Source organism: Triturus cristatus, chromosome 5_1, assembly GCF_964204655.1.
Source record: "Triturus cristatus chromosome 5_1, aTriCri1.1, whole genome shotgun sequence".
Taxonomy (NCBI): Eukaryota; Metazoa; Chordata; class Amphibia; order Caudata; family Salamandridae; genus Triturus; species Triturus cristatus.
The window spans coordinates 426,202,490-426,224,686 of record NC_140587.1 but is presented as its reverse complement, the minus strand read 5'-3'; the positions used below and the strand labels follow the sequence as shown (position 1 = coordinate 426,224,686).

General features: G+C 44.1%; 1 protein-coding gene across 1 annotated transcript in view; it reads right to left on the bottom strand.

Annotated features, from left to right (window-relative positions):
• Positions 1-680: 680 nt before the first annotated feature.
• NIPAL2 (NIPA like domain containing 2) overlaps positions 681-22,197 on the bottom strand; it is a 535,646-nt gene continuing 514,129 nt past the window's right edge. Inside the window, exons 10-11 of the mRNA XM_085605195.1 lie at positions 6,742-6,836; positions 681-4,506 (exon numbers count right to left, since the gene is read on the bottom strand). Of these exons, the coding sequence (XP_085461321.1) occupies positions 4,394-4,506; positions 6,742-6,836 (208 nt within the window). The 3' untranslated portion in view covers positions 681-4,393. The remainder of the gene's footprint in view (positions 4,507-6,741; positions 6,837-22,197) is intronic.

The following is a 22,197-nucleotide window of genomic DNA, read 5'->3' as shown; positions in this document are numbered from 1 at the left end:
CCAAATTCTTGGTCTAGTGCCTGTAAATCAAAATGGAATGCCCCCCTAGAGATGGTAAAATATGTGCCAAGTTCCTTCCCCAGGTACACAAAAGCGCCAGCATGCTACACCAAATTGAGTGGGGCCATGGCAAACCATTAGAAACCTGGCAGCAGAATGTTGCAGTGCTGCCGCTTTGATTAGTCTGGTGCGTGGACCTCGGCACAAGTCTGTATAGAGAGGCACACCTCATAGTCACCTTTTTCCACCAACTCTAGTGAGCATGCTTCATGCAGGTAAACCAGGCTTGCAGCATTCCCTGCGTCTATGGCTTTGGCACAGTACCCCGTGTGCTCCTAGGTCACCCACTAGAAAGTCTCTCCTATGCCTACCACAGCGAGGTGGCCTTCGGCGATATGGCTGGTGGAAGAGGTGATAATGGCTACTCTTTAAATCCCATTGAGTTTTCTGACTGTGGATCACCCGGAGTCACTTTCCACTGAGACTTTCTTCTTTTCAGCGGCTGAATGTGCGGTTCATTGCTTTACTTGTCACACTGTGCCAAAGACCTTTCTCATAATGCGGGTTTCCTGGTAAGTTGATGCTGCTTTGTATCCATCACACAAACCTATATCAATACAGTGTTTTGTCCCGAAATGACGTGCCTGCACACACCTTTTTTCATTTGTATTTACTTTTTTCAAACATTGGAACTGCTTTTACACTTTGTGCCATGCTCCAAGCTACCAAGCGCGTCACCGTGTTGCCTTCAAGGAAGTTCCTTCTCTCTGTTCCAAGAGCGGGTTTTCAGAGGGCCACCTGAGCTCTTCTTTGGGTGCTGGCTTTAGTCTACCAGAACTGTAAGTCTCTGGAGATCTAGGGGCAGATTTATGAGCCCCTTGCGCCACTTTTGCGTCACTTTTCCCATGTTAAAAGTGACGCAAGAGTGGCGCAAGGGGCTCATAAATCTGCCCCCTAGTGTCCTGGATAAAGGCTGGAACCGCGCTCTGCTGGGCTCCAGGAATGCCGGTTTCCTCATTGGTAAGTGGAGGGAGAACTGCACATAGGAAGGAACACAGAATGCGCAGGAAGTGGGAAGGAGCACTGTACCTGGCCCTTTTGCTCGGACTGCCACACACTATGTGTAGAGAACAAATCAAGGTCAGCTGTTTGGTCTTACCACATCGAAGCACCTTTTGAACCTCGCATTTGCTACTGCTCAAGAAGAAAACATAGAACCTGCACGTTCGCGTATTTCCTGCACGTTCGCGTATTTCAAGTAAGCGGGTCGGAACTATCACGTAGTCCGAAATGGTGTTTTGTTGTTTGCGTAAGAGTTTGCCTGGCCCAACTAAGGGGCATATTAGCAAGGAGTAGCGATATTTATCGCAAAACGCGCTTAGCACATTAATTTGTATCGCTGCCTATCGCTGGTTATGTTAGCGGAGAAAACATGCTATTAGCAACGTTTATCTCCATAGTGCTAAAATAACCAGCGATAGCAGCGAAATGCGTGAATATCGCTGGAAATCCAGCGATATTCACGCATTAACGCCAATGGGGACTTAACCTGAAGATCCACCTCCCATTGGATAAACAGGTAAGTCATGTTTTTCGCAGGCGTTAGAATCTAGCGATAATCGCACTTAGCGCGATTTTTTTTATCGCTTCGCCTGCCTTGCTAATAGGCGATAGCTGTGTTAGCGACTGCTTTCAGTCGCTAACAGTTTGGGTACGCCCACTTTGCATATCATTAGCGATAAATATCGCTGACATGCAAAGTGGGCCCCAAACCGGTCGCTATCGCCTAAAAGCTGTGGCTAACTGATGTTAGCGACAGCTTGCTGATAGGGCGATAGAAATATCGCCGCTTTAGCGGCAAAAAGTGCCACTAAAGTGGCGATATGGCCCTTGCTAATATGCCCCTAAAAGTGGTAGCTGGGTTCTAGCTGGCAGCACCTGGGCCTACTCCGGTCTGCTCAGAAAAGGTGAAGCCCTAACGCCTCGCAGCCCCAGGATAGCGAAGCGGGCACACCACGGAGCAGGATGTAGATGATTTGGATTTTGTTGTGGTGGGCAAAGAGAAGACAAGAGCATATCTTTAACATGACTCTCATGCCCCTGGCCTCCCCCTGACCACCCGGACAACATAATGACAGTCTCTGACGCCGCTGGCCGCCCTTTCAATTGTGTACATTCGTACCCTAAGGAGCCGAGAGGCCCCATGTTCATACTGCTCACAGATTTCCTAAGTGCTAAAAGTTAAACTCTGCCTGCCGACGTTGTGAGACGCAAGAGAGCCCTGCTGCAGCTCTGGGAACAGCCGCCATCCTGGGACCGCAATAATGGAGAGGTCTGTAAAAATAATCACGTTCCAAGGAGCAGCACAGTGCATTTGTTTAGAGGAATATTTCTTGGCCTTTGAACAAATATTTACAATTAATGACATTGTTATCGTAATTGAGTTATATTCTTGGTCTTAATGACTGGCACTGGTTTAAACTGGTACCTACTTCAGCAGCCAACATAAATTTATTTTTATTTTACAGAGTTTTATATAGCGCGAACCAGACCCGAATTGGGTATCAGAACGCCTTATATAGCACCAGTTGCATTACACTCATTTATTTTTATTAGGCACGGGGAGATTAAGTGATTTGCCCAGAATCACAGGATGTTGATCGTCATTGCCAAGACTCAAACCCAGTTCCCCAGATTCGAGGTCGACCGCCCTAGCCGTTAGGCCAACTCCTCTCCCCCTCCTCTTAACATATTTAATTTGGGTCTGTGAAGCAAAAGGAATTTTGGTGAAAACTATTATCAAAAGCTTTCTCACTTTGCACTGCAGCCTATGGGTTATGAGAAAGGCTGGTTACAAGAAGGTATTAAAAATAGAACTTTCAAGAAAAAAGCTATTGATAGCTGTCTTTAGTTCGTTACTAAGTGTCAAAGGTAAGGCAGTGAAGTGCTACTCCTAAATACCCTGAAAGCCTATAAATGTCACTCATGAGCAAACTAAAAACTTCACAACTATGTCCATACCAGAGCACCTGCCCCCTAACTAACACAACTTACTGAAACTATAGAAAATGAGTTAACTGGCTGGTGAGATCGGGAAACATCCTTTTCCACGCAACCATTACAACGCATAATGGTTACATCGTGGTTTTAACAACGCAATTCATTACGGCACTGGAGGGCGCTCTAGACTAAGGAATAGTGTGAAATACTATTCCAACACCTTCCCTACTGTACATAGACTGGAGTTGGAATAATAATTCACACTATTCCTAAATCTAGCGCCCTACAACGCAAGTCGATGTAACGACTTGCGTTGTCAAAGCCACGATGTAAAATACCGCGTTGTGTTGGTATGCGTGGTATCATCATACATTCGTGAGATCCAGTTAATCCGGGCAGAGAAAGACTCAGCAGAGTTATCACAGGGCTCTCTCTGTCATAGTTAAACAACATCCTGTTGCTTCCTCCAGCAGCAATTGCTCCGACCAACTGCCATCACCAGTCAACCAGGCACCGGCACGATCCGCATGGTGCAGCTAAGATCATCTTCTGAACAGCGGCAGTGCCTGCCAGCCCTCTGTTGCTGAGCACTACAGTCACCCAGTCTGTCTCCCATAAGTGCCCTACCATTTCTGGTATTTTGCAGCAGTTTTAAGATATTCTTAGAATTTTGTGTTGCTGAAATGGGTGTAATCTCTGATATTTGTTTCCCTCGTCTTCATTCCTTGATTTTGCTTGCGAGGAAGTGTCACTCATAGTCCTTGAAGTGTCACTCAAAAATTACAATGAAATTAAGAAAATGTCACACATAGCAATCTGAAACCTTGATAGCCATGGTTATTGGGTTATATAGAGTGTTTGGAGTAATGTCGGCTATGTCTGTGGTTTTAGTGAAATTACCCTGTGGTGGCCTAGCAGCCCAAAAGTTGACTGTTCACCACATGAGCTCTTACCACAGATTATGCCTGCTTCAAATTTCTTCACAAAACAGTGGCTTGGTTGGCGGCCCAGTAATGTTTGGAAAGGCACTAACAAAAAAAATAAATAGAGAATATCCGCTAGATTTTTACTTCTGGAGCGTTCTAAGCAGCGTGTGAGTAAATCTGAAGGAGAAGTAAACATTAGCATTGTTCTACAGAACGACAGAAGTTGATATTTGCGCACACTTATTTGATCGTCCATATTGGCGTAAGCGTCCGAGGCACAACCAAGATGTCAGACGTGGCGTCCCCAAGCGGTGCATGGGACGCAGGGTCTGGAAAGCACACATGGTACCGAGTGAGTCGGTTGAGAGGCACTAGCAGAGTCTGAACGGAGGCACGCCTGCTGTATGTTGTAAGTATAAATGTCAACAACACGCTGCAAACAGCGCGTCCCTCGTGATGAGCGGAACTTAAAACTCTTTTCGCTCCACGCTGTCAATTTTCTCCACGTCCCCTTCGTTGTTAAGCGTCCCATAGTTGAAGTTGGTTGACTCGGGCTGTATCGTATCCATCATGTGTTTCCCTGGGGAGAAAAGAAAAGCTTATAAAGACCCCTGAAACAGCCACCATCACAATATTATTATTATTATTATTATATTCATTTGTGTAGGGTGAGCTTCTGACATGCTACTGTTCTCCTTTGCTGCACACCGCTCATTGCAATATTCCAGAAATTATTTCAAAAGCAGTTGTAGGCACAATTGGAAACTCGGATGAAAAATCAAGCAACGCAATGTTATTAAGTATGGGCAGTGCTTTAAATGGAAAAAAATAAGTGCAGGTACTCACCAAATTGAGATGTGGACTAGGGGCTGGGGGCGGGGCTACTGGCAATGCTAAGGGACCCGGCTAGAGGCATACATTTAATTTGACTGAGATTCAATTGATACACAGATGTGCATAATGATACTGAGATGCAAAACATACATTCACCTGAGCCACTAAATGCAAATTTGCTTCTAATATAGCCTGAGAACAATTTGATTACGCTTCACTAAATAGGCCAACAATCTTCACAGCAGCTAAGTCTACTCACAAAACCCATCAAAAAGTGAGGAAAGCAGATTAAATAGGAGTAATTGTCCTATTACAGCGTCGCCCCTTAAGCTGCAGTGTCTCTGCCTTCTCAGAAGAAAAAGAGTGGATGCCAAAAATAATACTGTTGGACTACAGCGCTCGGTTTTCACCATTTCCGTGCCAGTCACAGGGGAATTTTGGGGACCAAAGAGATGCACCAGCTTGGTCAAAATATCAAGGAAGCTTCTTGTACTGAAAAAGTTCACAAAAACGAAGTACAGAATTTAGGCCAATAAAATACTATTTTAGAAAATCCAAAGGACTTTGGTTTAAAATTCTAGGTTCTTTCCTAGACCAGGTGGCCTTGTGAGTTCAAGAGCTTTAAGGTACAGACTGACAACTCATGGTGTTAGAGAACTTAGGATATTCCATGGTCGGGAAAAATCAATTCACAAAGTGCTATGTAGTAGGGTTTGATCATTATTGAGGTAAAGTGGTTAGTTTCTCTTTGACTAGAGCATTAGTCCATACGATCAATTACCCAACAAATAACAAAACATTTGCTTTAGGCAACGCACGTGACACACGAATGAAGCAAACCTATTTGCTGGTTCTCTCACAGAGTACTATTGTTATACTTCTGAACACAACCTCTTTTCCCACAAAGCAAACTTCACTCTCTATGAGAAAGTTTTAATTTCAGCTCAGAGTATTTCTTACAGAAAAAGACACATTTTGCTTCTGGTTGTAATGCCCCCTGCACCCTTCACATCCAACGGGCATGACAAAGGACAATATGTTTCATATGTGCCACGACTCTCCAGGGACTTGCATTTTGGGAATTTCTCATCATAAACTCTTTGTGGTTGATTCGATCTCGACGTGCTGGGTGAGCAGGAAATCCTGTTCAGAGTCACAGTGTAGCTGTCACAGCTGTCACAGTGTAGCTAGCAGAAGTGGTGACAGACATGTGCATCCTAGGCTGGGGGGCGCTCGCACTTCAGTCCTGTCGATGGCGTGTCTCCATCAGAGTTTAAGCACTATTCAATACATATTCAGATCAACTAGCAATTGTGCCTGCCAAAGGTTTTGCTTTTCAAAATTGAGTGGAAGCTGACGAGTCGGTCCGTTTATGTGAAGCACTCTGATCGAGTGCTAATCTCCCCTCCTGCTGGCATAGCAGAATACGGCAGCTTTACATACATATTAAGGGAGGAGACCATGAAACTCACACCAGCCATAGTGTATTTGCACAACCATAATAGTTAATTAAGGATAAAGGAGGAAGGTGGTGATAGTGACGCTGTAGCCGGTGGGAATCAAGGCTTAGTAATGTGGGCAGACTCCCTTTATCGGACTCCAAACAAATGCTGCTGTATTCTGCTATGCCAGTAGGAGGGGAGATTAGCACTCGATCAGAGTGCTTGACGAATCCGGACCGACTCGTCAGCTGTGTCGAGCTTCTTTTTTGTATATGCTAAATTTCACTGAGCTCGGCTTGATGCCCCATGAGTACTGGTACCCTCTTTGTACAAGGAGAAGTTCCGATACTCAAGCACCGAGAATTTAGAAGTGCCGGTACTTAGTACCGGTGAGTACCGGCCCATTTAAAGCAGAGTATGGGAGACAGCTGCTTCCGCTCCGATTACCCACACACACTCCATTTATTAAAGGATGCCCCTGGGTTCAATGAACAGACCACAGCTTTTTTGCTCTCAAACTGTACACTGCGCCTACATACCAGGAATCTGTCCATGGGTTATGAAGGCCACTTCCTGACTGTTCTTGTCTCTGTTTTTGGCAATCAGAAATACTCCAAGGAACGTCAAAAGAAGTCTGCAGAAAAAGAACAACATATTACAAGTGGATTTACAAACCATGGAAAAAAACAAGTGCTTACCAATAATAGAGTGTATCCCACATGCTCAACACCCCCGTCTCTTAGAGTAAGCAGGACTTCAAATGCACCCAGGCCGCGTTATATGGTCAGTTAAAGTGCCAGTGCAGTTTTGCACTGAAATTCCTACTGTCTAAGAAAGGTTGTACTGGTCGGTGGATCCAAATGGAAGTGTTGGTGTTAAAGGCAGCTGGTATCAGTACAATCTTTGTAAGCTAGAAATACTGGTGTGTAATGTAATATATGTAATTCGACACAATGTCTTGCCAGCCACATAAGTTTTGCATTTCTTATTTATTGCATCCTGACCAAACAATTCCAAACTAATAATAACAACCTGCATAATATTAATAGACATTCATTCACGTAGCACACATCACAAACTTAGTTGGCCCAAGTTGGCTTTACCGCCCAAGTCAATAGTGATCATTTTAGTGACAGTTGAAAGATAAGATCCCAGGTTGACTAACCAAGGTCCAAACTTTTTCATTCTTTAAACTGAGCTGTTGAAGTAAGTTGGGCTGGACTGGGAATCATAATTAAAAAGCGCCGGCAAAGCCAATAGATCTCTCCTTTGGGACCTGTAATCACAATATTAGGGTTACTGTGGCCCACCTGCAAATATTACATAAATCTCAAAAATGTGGAGATCAGGTTTATAAGCAAAATAGGGTACAGTTTTCCCTTAGCTTCATTCCTACTCAACAAGATCAATTGACAAGGATTTCAAAACATCAATTTGACACCATCCAGTTCAAGTGTGGGACTGTAATTCTTTATTCTTTCTTTTGTTTTCGTCCATGAAGATTATTAATTAATTTTTCATAAAATATTCTCAGCACATTATTGCCAACACGTGTTTCGTCTTTCCAAAGACTTTATCAAGGCCATTAAGATATACGAGAAAATATCCAACGATACTACAAACTTTTAGCCCATAACGATCTATAAGGCTAAGTAAATCAACTGAAGACTGGTTCCTGAATAGCAAGTCTAGAACTTACATAGTGAATAAAGCGCCAAAGTTAGATTTCCGGGTAATCGTTAAAATTAGTAGGTGCAGAAATAATACGCTGCTACCTATCACTTGTAGGACAGTTCAATTAGTGAAGCGCCAAAGTGCGACTTCCTACGTGTTAAACGATTCCTAGGTGCAAATAAGGTAAAATGCCACCAGAAAAACGGGAGAACGAGAGTACAACGCATGCGCCAATCCGCGTGTCAGAGTACCAGTAAAGTAGATCTCTCCTTTGGGACCTACTGGCTTTGCCAATGGTTTCCAGCCATGCTGCACGGCATCCCCAAAGTGACGTTAAGGACCTGCAGAGGAAGCAACACAAGGAAGGGGAGTGGAGGTGAATCGAAACTTCACAGAGATGGTGCAGAAAGGGGGACATGATACAGAAAGAGTACAAAATGAAGCGCTATGGAGTAGGAGCAAATGGGCGAAAAGAGCAACATGGAGCTGACACGGAGAAGCATACAGATAAGAAAGCAAGGGAGCAGTGGGGTAGACCCCCATGGATGAGAGAGAGGAACACCAGAGCACAGTGGCGGGGCGAGAGAAGTATACAAACTTGATAGCCAGAAAACCCATGCGTTCTTGTGGAGTGCTTAATCTAAAAGAAAAATGTACTGTCTGGAAAGTTAGCCATGGAAGGGCACAAGCAATATGTCCATGCTCCAGGGGAGAGATAAACACAAGAAGAGGAAGGAAAGCCCACACATTCTTACAAATAAGAAGCATGCAAATGTGCGTGACACTGAAGAGAACCAACGGTAAGCATTGGGCAGGCTATAAGCCACTGTAAGTTAACAATATGTCTTGCACTAGATCGCGCATGCACTGTCTAGTAGGTGAGACCTAAAAACAGAGGGCATAGCATTGGGTGCCCAAATGTCTGTTGTAGAATTTTGAGGAATTTCTTCTGTCAACGAAACTTTGGAAAAAATTGAGGCAGAGTGCATATTCCAGCCCAATTTCCCAATTATATTGGGTAAAGTGCCACGTTAAGACACCATTCTGAGGTGGAACAATGAAATATTCCAATACTTCAAAGGTGCGCCAGAGTGTACAGATTCATCGTGTGCTCTGGTGGATAATGAAATCTGTTTTATTAGGAATATTTTAAGTCGTGAACAACACACTAGTTGCACAGCAAATAAATACTTGTGGCACAAGAAATGCAGTGTCTAAAATTTCTGAAGATGCGTGTAATCCTGTGCAGCTACGTTGCAACCTAGCAGTCCGGGGGGCACTGCCCTCCCCATGTTTGAATGTCCAAAGCTGATCTGCACAATATTGGCCCTTTAGTAGTGCTATAGGTAACAAAAATGATGGACTGGAATACATTGAGTCCATTATTATCGTTTGCCAATGGTTAGATGCCCTAGATTGGATGGGTATGCCCAGACGTGAGTGCTGGCTTGTGCCACATGACTCAAGCTACACCCCACTGATGAGAATCAACAAGGCCAAAACATGGATGACGTCACTGGCATTCCGATACAGAGTGGATGTAGTCCTGCCTGTATTGCCAGAGTGAGGAAACAAATACTCACCTAGAAGAAGGGTCAGAGCAATTGTCAGTGGTTGAGACTAATGCCAGCATTGCATTTCTTACTTTGTTTTGCTCTCATCTTCCAGGGTGCCAGAAATATTATGCTTTTTAAAGTGATAGCCTATCAGGGCTGCTACTTAATTAAAACCGGAAAGGAAGGATTAACAGTGCTCCGATTGGTTAGAAATGCTCACTGCTATGGCATGCTGGGAAACACAGATTCCGTCGACAACAACTTAAAGCTTTGTTCATGTGCTAAAACTGTTAACCCTCTGTTTACCATATGATGTATGAAGCTTCTGTTTTTCAATAAAAAAATTAAAAAAAAAGAAATGTTCACTGTGCCCGGAGAATGCTCAGGGTTCGTGACTTGTACATAATTCCGGCTCTGGCGTCGGGTTCTTATTATTTATCTCAGGACTCATATTTCAGAGTTATCCATTATTTTGCAGATACGTCACTTTACTAGTGTCTACATTTTTACAGCATCATTTTTCAAACTGCAGGAAGGTATATAATGGTGGTCCCCGAGCTTGATCACAGGGCCCTTCAATGTAAGACCTTTCCCCAAGGTATTGAAAGCAAGAACCCCAAAATTATTGAGGAAGCACCTATATATTTTTCATCAATGAGATGCCAGTTTTATTTATAAATAAATTTGAATTTCACTGCTATTTAGCCAATATGTGTTCCTCGACACTATCGCTTCTTCAGGGCTCAAAGCCATGCCCTGAAGGTGCCTCACCAAGGTAAATAGTGCCTTTACGAATCACAAATAAATACATAATAATAATAATTTATTCTTAACAACAGTTTCACCATTTCTATGAGCTGTACATAACAAGTGTGACATTGGGGGGGAACATGGCGGCTGCACGTTGGTAGCCGCTAGCACCCGGAGCTCCCGCTTCAGCCACTGAATGAATTGAACTGGGACAATGGAATAACAGAATCACAATCACAATACCCCCACCAATACCTTATCGGTGTGTGTTTTTGGACCCCCTGCCTTTTCGTCGCTCCATGAGGCGGAGTTTTTCTCTTTTGCCGCGGCGTGGTTTGAGTCGGCCGAGACGGGCTTGAACGGCTTGGGATGTGCAGAGGAGAGGCGGGCAGACGTCTACCTGCGCCGTCCCGCTGGTTGGAAACCGCCCTGGAGATCCATAGAGGACGCAAGGCGGCCGCACGAGGCCATCTCAGGGGGAACGACGGCAGAGTCCGCATCAGTGGCTTCTTCCGTCAGGTGGCTGAGCAGAGCAGAGGACTCCTGCGGGAAGGTAGCGGTAAGATTGGCGAGGTCTCTGTCGGTATACCGGAGCTAGGCACCGGGGCAGAGACAGAGACTGGGGGCTCAGATCTTCAACTCGAGCAGCATTTGCAGGGGTTTTTTGCCCCCGGCAGTCAAACCTCCCAGACCCTTTCATCTATACAGGTTTTTCCTCCCATTAACGCTACTCCGCAACCAGCCACCATTGCTAGGAAGGGCCATAAGAAGCAGAAGAAAGGAGTTGTAGGGAGCTGCAGACGGGCTAAGACGAATATAAAAAATACCTCTGGCAGAATTGATAGCCTTAGATGTGATTTAGAGCTATCTCAAGATTTGAGCACTGGTAGGGTCACCCCGGGGGGACAGAGCCCCCTCCCATTGTTGATACACCGGTTTCAAGCAGCAACTCTGCCTTCCAGCCATATCAGGTTAAAGGAAGATCTATAAAACCCAAGAAGCAAACGAGCAAGTCTGCCAGTACCTCAGTTAGAGCGACTCCCTCGCTGCGCTCCTATTTCAGGGTCCAACCAGAGGTTCTGGTTATTACTGCAAACTTAAATATCTCATCAACATCACCATTAATACCGGTTTCTGATAGCAATATGGAGTCAGCACTGGATCAGGTCTCCCATCAGGGTGACCTAGGGGTGCCTTCGGGGGCCGAGAATGGCCCGAGTGCTGACTCCTTATTGAGCCAGTCCCAGCTACTGCCACAGCAACGGTCACTGCAATTACCACAGCCACAAGCAGCTCTCAACGGCAACCCTAGAGGGGAACAAGAGGAGGACTCCCTATTTTCACCATCATCCCCACCCTCAGGCTTGGAAGCTCTTTGTTTTATACTATCTGATGATATATAAAAAGGTGTTGCAGTATCGGCAGCTAATCAAGGAGAAATTAAAAAAAAAAAAAGGCAATAGAAGGGGGAAGAAATAAGCTTATATAAATAAAATATTTTGTTGTGAATACAGATGGAATATAGATGGAACATGTATTGGGGTGGTTACTCCTATCATGTTGTTTTCCAGAGTTTTGATTCGGTGTAATATCTACATGTCGTCGCCACTGGGGGTCTGGGCTCCTGAATAGGCGATTTTCAACGCCAGGTATGAAGGGTGGGTTCCTCACGGGAGTGTGTGGGAAGGGTTATAGGGGGATCAGAAAATTTGCAAAATTGTCCTCATACTACGCAAGACTGCTTTTTCGCGTCAATTGCTCTAGATGTTTGGTAGAACAGGCAGTTTATGAGTGGATCAGTTAGCATAAAATTCCTCTCCTGGAATGTCAATGGTTTAGGGTGCAATAGGAAACAATGGAGGGTCTGTGAGTATTTAAGGAGTACGGAAGCCCACCTCTATTTATTACAAGAAACCCATTTAGAGGCTAAATTATGTGAACAAGTCTTTAGTACATTAGGGTGGGTTCAGGACATATTATGTTCACGTCAGATAGGATGCACTAGAGGTGTAGCTATAATTGTCAGATCGAACAGAGGGATTAAGGTCCAGAAATGGGAAACAGACCAATCGGGTAGATGGCTAGTGGCAGCTCTTTCTATAGCTGGTTTGGCCTTTACGTGTGCAGTATATTATGGCCCGAATGAGGATGATCCAGGTCCCATATTAAAACGTAGTGCATGCCTTCTACAGAATACAGCTCCTGTTATCTTAGGGGGAGACTTTAATTTGGTTTTCGATGGGCAGGTAGACCGGACCTCGAGGGCTAAATATTGTGTTCCAACTAAAACTTTAATATCACTGAAGAATATCATGAAGGATTTTAACTTATTGGATCTTTGGAGAGTGAAAAATCCAGTTCAAAGAGAGTATTCTTTCTACAGTAAGAAGTATAAGCAATTCTCCAGAATAGACTTTTTCTTGGCTGATCAAGCTTTGCTTTCTAATACTGTCTCGGCTGCCTATACCTCGGTGGGCATTTCCGATCATCCACTGGTCGAACTTGTTCTTAGTTTAAGACTTAGGAACACAGTAAACAGATGGACACTCGATAGATCACTCCTTATGGATGACAAAGTGAAGGCGCTAATAAGAGTAGGAATAATAGATTTTTCCAATTTTAACCTTGGCTCCTCCACAGTACAAACGGTTTGGGAGTCCTTCAAAGCCCATTTACGAGGTCTGTTAGGCTAGCAAATGTCATACAGGAGGAAAACTCGTAGAAAAGAAGAATTGGATGATATTAAAGCCATAAAAGATAAAGAATTAGATTTACAAAGGGCTGCCTTGGTAGAGAGGGAGAGGGTCCCTAAACTCGAGAGAGAGCTGCTGGAATTACAAGCAGCGTTTAGCGCGAGGTGCGATAAGATTATTAAAGAAAAGTGGGAGGCCAGCAGACTTAAAAATTTCGAGTATGGAGAAAAATGTGGTGCTCTCTTAGCCTGGAAATCAAGGGTCGATAGGGTTAGGAACAATATTAAGGCTGTAGTACAAAGGGAATCTGGTTTATTAATTTCGGAGGATGAGTTGCTCAGAGAAGAGGCCATGGGGTTTATGTCTGCTTTGTATCAAGAGGACACTAGAGTAGGATCGGAGGAGGTGGACGAGTGGCTTAATTCAGGCAATTTGCGCCAATTGTCCGAGACAGAGAAAACCTATTTAGCCAGTGAAATCAAAGATGGTGAAATACAGGAACAATTAAAGAAAATGAGCAGGGGGAAAGCCGCCGGCCCAGATGGGCTACCGATAGAAATCTATTCCGATAATTCTGAAACTGTCATTCCAGTTCTTAAGACACTTTTTAATAAAATTCTTCTACAAGGAGAGCCTATCCCTCCATCCTGGTCTGAGGCCACTATAACTCTGTTAGTTAAACCAAATAAAGATCCACAAAAAATGGAATCGTACAGACCGATCTCGCTGTTAAATTCGGATCTAAAAATCTTTTCAGGGATACTGGCTACTAGATTAGCGAGATCCATTAAAACAATTGTACATCCAGATCAGAGAGGGTTTATACCAGGGAGGCAGCTTAATGAACTCACGTTTCAGGCATTAGGGGCAATAGATTATGCTGAAGAGAAAGGGCTGCCGCTTGCTATTATAGCAATAGACGCAGCCAAGGCCTTCGATCGGGTTAATTGGGGGTACCTTTGGGCCTCTATGATGAAGTTCGGCTTCCCTTTAATATTTATTGAAGCTGTTAAATCTTTATATCTTGGCCCTCGTGCAAAAGTCTTAGTGAATGGGGGGCTATCAGAGTGGTTCAACATCACTAGAGCTACAAGGCAGGGCTGCCCCTTATCCCCATTATTGTTTGATGTCTATATAGAGCCTTTCGTTTGTACACTTAGAAGGGATAATACAATCATACCCTTTAAAATTGGTGAGCAGGAGCTGAAAACCGCTTTGTATGCTGACGATCTTCTACTGTACACTTCCAATCATGTTGAGGCAATCCCACGGCTTTTTGAATTAGCGGAGGAATTTGGAAGAGTTTCGGGATATAAAATCAATAAGGAAAAAACAGATATAATGGGCTGGAATAATTTAATCGCGATAGAAGGGGCCAAACAAAAAATCTGATATTTAGGAATACTCTTAACTCAGAAATTGGCTGATATTTCAAAAACTAGCTGGCTGAAAGTTGCGAAGGAAGCATGTAAGTTAATGTCGAGATGGGGAAGTATCCCGCTTAATATTTATGGGAGAGTGAATCTCGTTAAAACGATTATCCTCCCTAAGATTACGTTTCTTTTTAATTCTATCCCATTATTATTTAATCATAGAGATATTGCTTCTCTTCAAGGAAAGATCGGTTCGTTCATATAGGCCACTAAATCGCCCAGGATAGCGTGGAAGAAATTGAGGAGAGGTTTGAATGTAGGCGGATTGGCTTTACCCGACTTGCTCATATACTGCCATGCCTTTCACTTTAAAAATTTTAGAATTTTAGTTAACAAATTGGACTTCTCTTCACAAGGGCGCCTTTTTCAGGCTCTATTACATGATCAGCCACAGGGCCTCGAGTGTTTTCTTCTCAAATTCGGGGACCAAACATTCTTCAAAAAGGTCCACCTTAAGATTTTACAAGCGGCACTTAAAAATTGGGGATTTATCCGGAAAACTCTTGGGATACCTTATTTTAACCTATATGCCCCAATCTGGGATTCCCCAGGCACTCCTGAATGCCTCTTAGACCAACTGTGTCAGCCTCTAAAACTAGCAGGGGTTAAGACATGGGGAGACCTGTGTTGTGAGTCCAGGCTTATGGATTGGGAGTGTCTAGTAAATCTAACCAATAGATCCCTAACTAGGTTTAAGTTCTACCAACTGTCTGCGTGGTGGGTTAGACAATCTTGGGGGTCGGCAGTGGATCTCCCAATCCTGGATTCTATTTGTAGGGTGGGAGGTAGGAAACGGGAAGTCTCCTTTTGGTATCAGACACTTGTTGGATCTGAGGATAGTTTAACATCAGACGTAGGGAAACTTTGGGGCAATGGTTCAATAGGGAATACGGAGGAGGTACAAAAAATTTGGAGAGACTCGTTTTCTATGTCCCAGAGAGTTATTAAACCCGCTAATCTGAGGAGAAACCATTTATTTACAGCTTATAGGGTTTATTGGACTCCGGCTAAATTGTCTAGGGTATCGTCAGACAGTTTCTTTTGTCCAAGATGTAAATTTCCGGCAGCAGATGACACTCATATGTTTCTGGACTGTCCTAAGATCTCTAGTTACTGGGGATCCCTTTGTTGTTTTCTTGAGGAGGTCTTATGTGTACCAATCACTTGTTGTCCCAGATTGAATTTTTTTGGTATTTTACCAGGATATAACACGAATATTGCTGCGCAATGTGTGTTTTATGTGATTGTTATTGCCAGGAGAGAAATCTGTAGACAATGGAAGTCTGAGACCCCTCCCAGATTTGTGGATCAGCCAGTCCGATATTGCGTGTGATCAAGGGAGCATCGATAAGATCTGGTCTCTACTTTTGGCCTGGCTAAAGAAAGAATGATTGGTCCAATGATTAAGCCAGGGGTCTGTGGTCCACTCTCTCCTAGTACCCACGGTATTCTTGGTGGCGAACGGGAATTGGTCAAGTAGACTGCCCTTCTCTGGGGGAACCCAGTCGTTGCACACAGTCCCCGAGGGCAGGAAACGAGTTGGCCTGTGTGGAGGGCTTGGAAAGTTCCCACCTAGTGCAATCACTATCTGGCGTATATATGAGCACTAAAAAAAAAAAAAAAAAAAAAATCAAGGAGAAATCAGGAATTTCTGTGAATCCTTGGAAAAAAAAGTAGATCTCTTAAATTCCAGGACTGTAACTCTTGAGAATACTGTCGGTGAATTAAAAGAAGACCTTGGGCGAGCGAAGTCGGACATCCAATTGCTAATGACAGAACGTGTGGATCTCAGGGACAGAATGGAAAAGCTAGAGAACAATGCACGTAGGAATAACCTAGGTTTACTGAATGTTCCGGAAGGCAGCGAAGGATCCGATATTCGACCTTATATCGTTTCCTTACTTAAGACCTCTTTACAGCTCGAGGACTCTGAAGAAGCACTAAGTCGGGACATACAGAGGGTGCATAGGGATCCTTTTTGAAGAAACTCTAATAGATCCAAACCCAGAAAGATTCTAATTAATTTTCCTACCTTCGATTTAAAAGATAAAATTCGAAATTCAGCACTGAAATTGAAAACAGTTTGGGCAAAAGAGTTCTCGTTTGAGATCCGGTCCGACCTCTCGAGGTCCAGCTTGGACAGGCAGTGGGAGCTGGGTAGGAGGTTGGAGGATTTAAAAAAACTAGGCACAGTATCTCAACTAAAATTCCCTGCGTTTTTAAAGGTGATGTACAATAACAAAATGCACAATATAAGAACGGTGCAGGACGCGGATGAGTTGCTTCACAGTATCAGCAAGGGGGGATCATAAGGGATGAGCTTAGTTTGGGGGTTCAGATGGGGGTGGCATTTGGTTGGGTAGGTTAAGCTTTTCTCTTTCTCTTTCTCTTTCTGGGCGGAAGAGTCAGCATAATAAGAGATTATGGGTGAGAAGGGTCAATATTAGAATAAAGAATAACCCTAAAGGGAGGAGAAAAAATGGGGGTAAAGGAGTATATTTATTCGATTATCTTCCTCTTTTTTTAACTGACTGCCTTGAAGGGTAGATAGGGTCCCTCTGTTGTTTCTCTTCTGCTTTCTCTTTTCTGCATTTTTGTCTTTTCTTTCTGTTTCTAGTGTAAGTGGCTGGGCGGGCATCTCCGGGATGCAATCGCCTGGACTCCATTTGTCCAGATAATTGGGGTAAAGGTTCCCAGAGGTGGGGGAAGATTGGGGGGTGCACTGGGTAGGGGGTGGGTTCAGCAGACTAAAAAATAAAAAATAAATTCTCATTCTCATTTTTTTTTTTTTGTACTTACGTCATTCTTAAAGTGATGGCTTTGGAACTAGGCTGGTTTAAGTGCTGGTTCTGGGGTTGGTCACTCCAAACTCAAACTCCTATTTTAATGTTGGCTTTTTCGGTTGACTTAACATGAGTCTCTTACAGATTTTGTCCTCGAACATCAATGGGTTGCGTACTAGACCGAGAAGGGATAAGATCATACAGTATCTTCAAGATTCACCAGCTCAAGTCATTATTCTTCAGGAAACACATCTTCTCAAAGAAGAGACAGTTTCCATCTTTAAAAATAAAAGATGGGTGGGCTCATACGTATGCACTAGTCAGACAGCAAATATCAGAGGAGTCCTAATTATATTTAAGAAATCAGCTAAAGTGCATATTTTACAGCAATTGGTTGACCCAGGTGGCAGATGGGTTATCATTAAAGTTATGATAAGGGGGACTCTGTTTACCCTGGTTGGTTATTATGGACCCAATCAAGACGACCCCTCCTGTCTTAAGACTATCTTCTCCCATTTATTAGATTTTCCTGAACCAATAATTCTAGCTGGGGACTTAAATATCGTCTTGAACCCTGCATTGGATAAGACTCCAAATAGCAGAGCCATGGTCCATTCAAAATCTTGGGATTTCTAATTAGAGGCAATGAAACAATTCGGTTTTTTAGATATATGGAGGGAAAGATCAGGTCAGCAGCCAGGCGTATCGTTTCAAAATTACAAATATCGGCACCAAGCTAGAATAGATTATGTGCTGATAAGCAACTCGCTAAGAGGCAGAGTCAACAAAATGTCATACCTGGCTAACCATCTTTCAGATCACTCAGGTATCCTTTTGGGTCTAGAATGTCCATTATCTTGTCCTACCAGGACATGGTCGTTTGACCGTTCCTTACTTTTGGAGGAAGAGGAGAAGTCTTTTTTACTACAAGAAACCAAATCGTTTCTGGAAATGAACTTAGGGTCAACTCCTATAACTAATGTATGGGACTCTCTAAAAGCTTTTTTGCGTGGCCAAATTACCAGCAGATCATGCTTTAGAAATAAATGATATAAAGAAGAGGTACTATCTATGGAAAGAAAGCTGAAGGATGCAGAGGCCGAATTAATTACTCAAACCTCCCCTGAAATCCTGCAAAATCGGAAGGCTAAGTGGGACAGCTTAAAGGGCCAGTTAGAGAACATTTTGCACTCTAGGCTTATTCGTAGATGGGAGGCCAGTCAAATTGCCCATTTTGAGTATGGGGAGGGCGCAGGTAAGCTCCTTGCATGGAAATCTAAAGCAGACCGGGTGAGGAACCATATTAAAGAAATTATTCGCGATAATGATGCCTTCTCTTCAGATGGAGAAATCAGTCAGGCCTTTCAGTCTTATTTTCAGGACATCTATTGTGAAGACAAAAGCCTGGATATCCTCAGTGCCCAGATTCGGCTGGGGGATATCCCCCTTCCCTCCCTGAGGTCCGATCAACAACAGCATTTAGATCAGGTTTTTACCCAATCTGAGGTCAGAGAAGCTAATCAACGATGTAAGAACAGGAAAGCAGCGGGCCCTGACGGCCTCCCAGCTGAGATCTATAAGATATTGGGAGATAAGATCATTCCCACTCTCACGTTGCTTTTTAATCAGGTGTTAGAGGCCGGACTAGGGCTCCCAGCTTCGTGGAATGACGCCACAATAATCTTGATCTTGAAACCTGGGAAATCTCCATCAAGCTGTGGGTCATATAGCCCTATATCACTCCTGAATGTAGATTATAAAAATTTTACTTCAATTTTAGCAGCAAGATTGGGCCTTGTGGTGGGAGATATCCTCTACTCAGATCAGAAGGGCTTCGTCAGGTACCGGCAGCTTTTGGACCTCACTTGTGATCTCATCGGCACAATTGATATTGCTTCTGCATATTCCCTTCCATTAGCAGCCATGACTTTGGACGCCACCAAGGCCTTCGACAGAGTGAATTGGATCTATCTGTCGGAGGTCTTGAGGAAGTTTAATTTAGGGGAAAAATTCTGCCGAATGGTCCAGCTCATTTATCAGAATCCAACTGTCAGACTCCTTGTTAATGGGAATATTACTGACCCTTTTAAGATCACAAGAGGGACCAGACAGGGCTGTCCACTCTCCCCTCATCTTTTTGATCTATACATTGAGCCATTCGCTCAACGGATTAGAGATTATCCCAATATCCGGCCTTTTAAGTATGGGGAGTGGGAGAGGAAGGTAGCCTTGTACGCTGACGACATCTTAGTTCTTTTTGCTAACTTACAGTTAGCTTTTCCGGCTGTTATTAGTCTAGCCCAGGAGTTTGGTTCTGTCTCCGGCTATGAAATCAATGCCTCCAAGACGGAAATCATGACTTGGAATCTTGAAGAGACTCAACACCAGCACCAGATTAGCTCCAAAACGAGATACTTTGGAGTCAATGTTCTTCAAGACATCACTAAGATTGCCGATACCAACATGGCTATGGTGGCAAGGGACTGTCAGATGCTGATGAAATCTTGGGCCCTACTTCCCCCTTCCATCTTAGGCAGAGTCAATCTGATTAAGATGTTGATACTCCCGAAGATCACTTTTCTTTTTAATTGTATTCCCCTTCATTTAGAAAAATCTACTATTGATAAGTTACAGAGGGAAAACAACTCATTTGTTTGGGCGTCCAAATCACCTAGGATCGCCTGGAAAAAGCTGAGCTTGTTTCATGGGAACAAGTTGAGGGCAGGGTTGGAGTAGGTTTTTCCCGATTTAAATATCTTTAACTGGTAAGCTGGGTTCAATCCCACCCACAACTAAATTGTAAGAACGCTGTGGGTTGTGGCCGTTTCTTAGAAAGCCAGCTTGTGACCAAGCCCCCAGGGAAGAAGGAAGTCTCTTTTTGGTATCAAGCCCTGCTTGAAGAAGTGGACGGCAAATTTAATCTTGCTGAGGAACTGTGGGGTGGCTCCTTACCTACACAGGACTGTGTTCAATTATGGCAGAATTCTTGCAAGATCTTACATGAAGTAGTGAAACCAGCCTGGTTAAAAAGGAACCACCTGTTTACCATCCACAGGGCCTATTTCACTCCTCACAAACTGTCAAAAATCACTAAAGGGTCACCGGTGAGTTGTAGGAAATGTGGGCAGGTTTCTGCTTCCGACATTCACATGTTCAAGGATTGTCCAGCCCTGGTTTCTTTTTGGGAAAGTGTTGGAAACTTTTTGACAAGCACCTTGGGATGTCCTATTAACATTGACTTACCCCTAATTATATTTGGCTCTGCGGATAAAGTTATTGGCCCTGCTGGAGCTCTGCTTTTCTATACTATCCTCCTAGCTAGGAGGCAAATCTGTATAAAATGGACAGAATCAACCCCCCCCCCCCCTCTTTTTTAGATTGGCAGTCTTCAGTTTTGGCAGTTTCTAAGTTGGATCTTGCCAGATCAGGCAGTAAAAATAAAAGAGCATTTTGGAACCTTCTGCAACTCAGATGGGGCTCTGAGATGACGGGCTGAGTGGTTTTTTTTTCCTGGGTCCTATGATTATGCCGCCAGTACTCTTCGGGCTAAGTCAGGAATTGCCAGTTTCTCTGGTAGTTCTACGACGAGAGTCATCTAGCTCCTAGAGCTTGGCAGAAGAGGTATCTCAGTTGGTTCCTTCTTTGATCCCCAAGTTGGTCTGGTACCAATAGGCGGGTTCCCACTTTCAATGGCCTATGTTCCTCAGCTTGCTGAGTGTGGGTACAGACACCTAGGATGTGATTTGAAGTAAGGTTGGTGGCAAATGAGGATAAAAAAAAATAAAAAAAATTACAAGCATGACATTGTCCCGGTGTAATTGCATTGATAATCGACAGAGGTAAATAGATGCAAGGTGCTGAAACATAGGACCAAAGGCCTTCATGGTCGTTGAAAGAGCGCGCGCATGTGACACTGCAGAACCCACAGCGATGTCCTCACAGAGAGGAGCTGGCTTCAGGTGTGGAGAGTTTCTTGCAGACTGAAGGGCTCCAAGTCACCTCTGAGTGACAGTCAAGCTATTAATAGGAGCTGAAATATTGATACCTGCCAGAGGAGAGGTGTAACGTATTCCTGCATTGACATTTTGTAGGGCATGACACGAGGACAGCAGCATTCCCTAGGGGGCAGTGACAGCTGAAGCCATGACCTCTCATCAGAGTACACGAATAAACGCAACAATCACCCCACAGGAATGGGGAAAGCGACGCACGTGCCTAGAACCACCCGCTGGTACTCATCGCGAAGGAATAACAATGAAAGGGTGAGAAGAATACATGTTTAAGAACAGACTGGGGCAGGATCATGGCAGCATTTTCACCAGGAGTGACGGGAAAGTGTAAAAAAAAGATAAAACGTCACTGCATGCCACACGGCAGCACAGTAGGTAATATGGAGGCGCATCTGCACTTTGGATTCAGGCCACAGTCCCATCAATGGATTCGCCACCCAACTCTTTACAGCTGTACATTCATGGAGATGGTGAAGGCAACTGAGAAATACACCTCGCATATTTAGGTGCACCCTCCATGCGCAACAGACCTGCAACATGCACCGCTGGCCCGTGACGTACAGGCTCCCATGAGTCCCAGGGGTGTGGTGACGTAGACTGGAAGGATCCTGACGTAAAGACTTCCTCTTACTGTTGTTTCCAATCTGATAGAGAGTAACTGAAAACCTGGGGGGCCCTCTTTGATGCCTGCATCCCTGACTGACATCTTGTGAGTTTTTAGTGAAGTCTCCAGTCTGTTTAATAATGAGGCTTCAGGGACTGCCTGAAGGGCACGCGGGGTCTCATGTTCAAAGGCCTTTTGCAATCGCAAACCCTGCAATACAAAAATCACAGGGGAAAAAGTGATTTTTGCTAAATACTACTTTTCGGGCTCGAAAAAGGGGTTTTGCGACCCAAATAGGAAGGGGCATGAAGGGCCATAGCCTACTTGGCAGCTGCAATGGATGTATCAATGGTTTGGGACTGAATTTGTGGTTGCAGAATAATACTCAGATAATGCGCCCTGACCTGAGGTGGTGTCTGATTCCCAAAGGGGACTCTGTCCTCGTGGGAAGGCTGACCCTTTGAGGATCGGGTCAGGTGGCCTTAAGGGGAG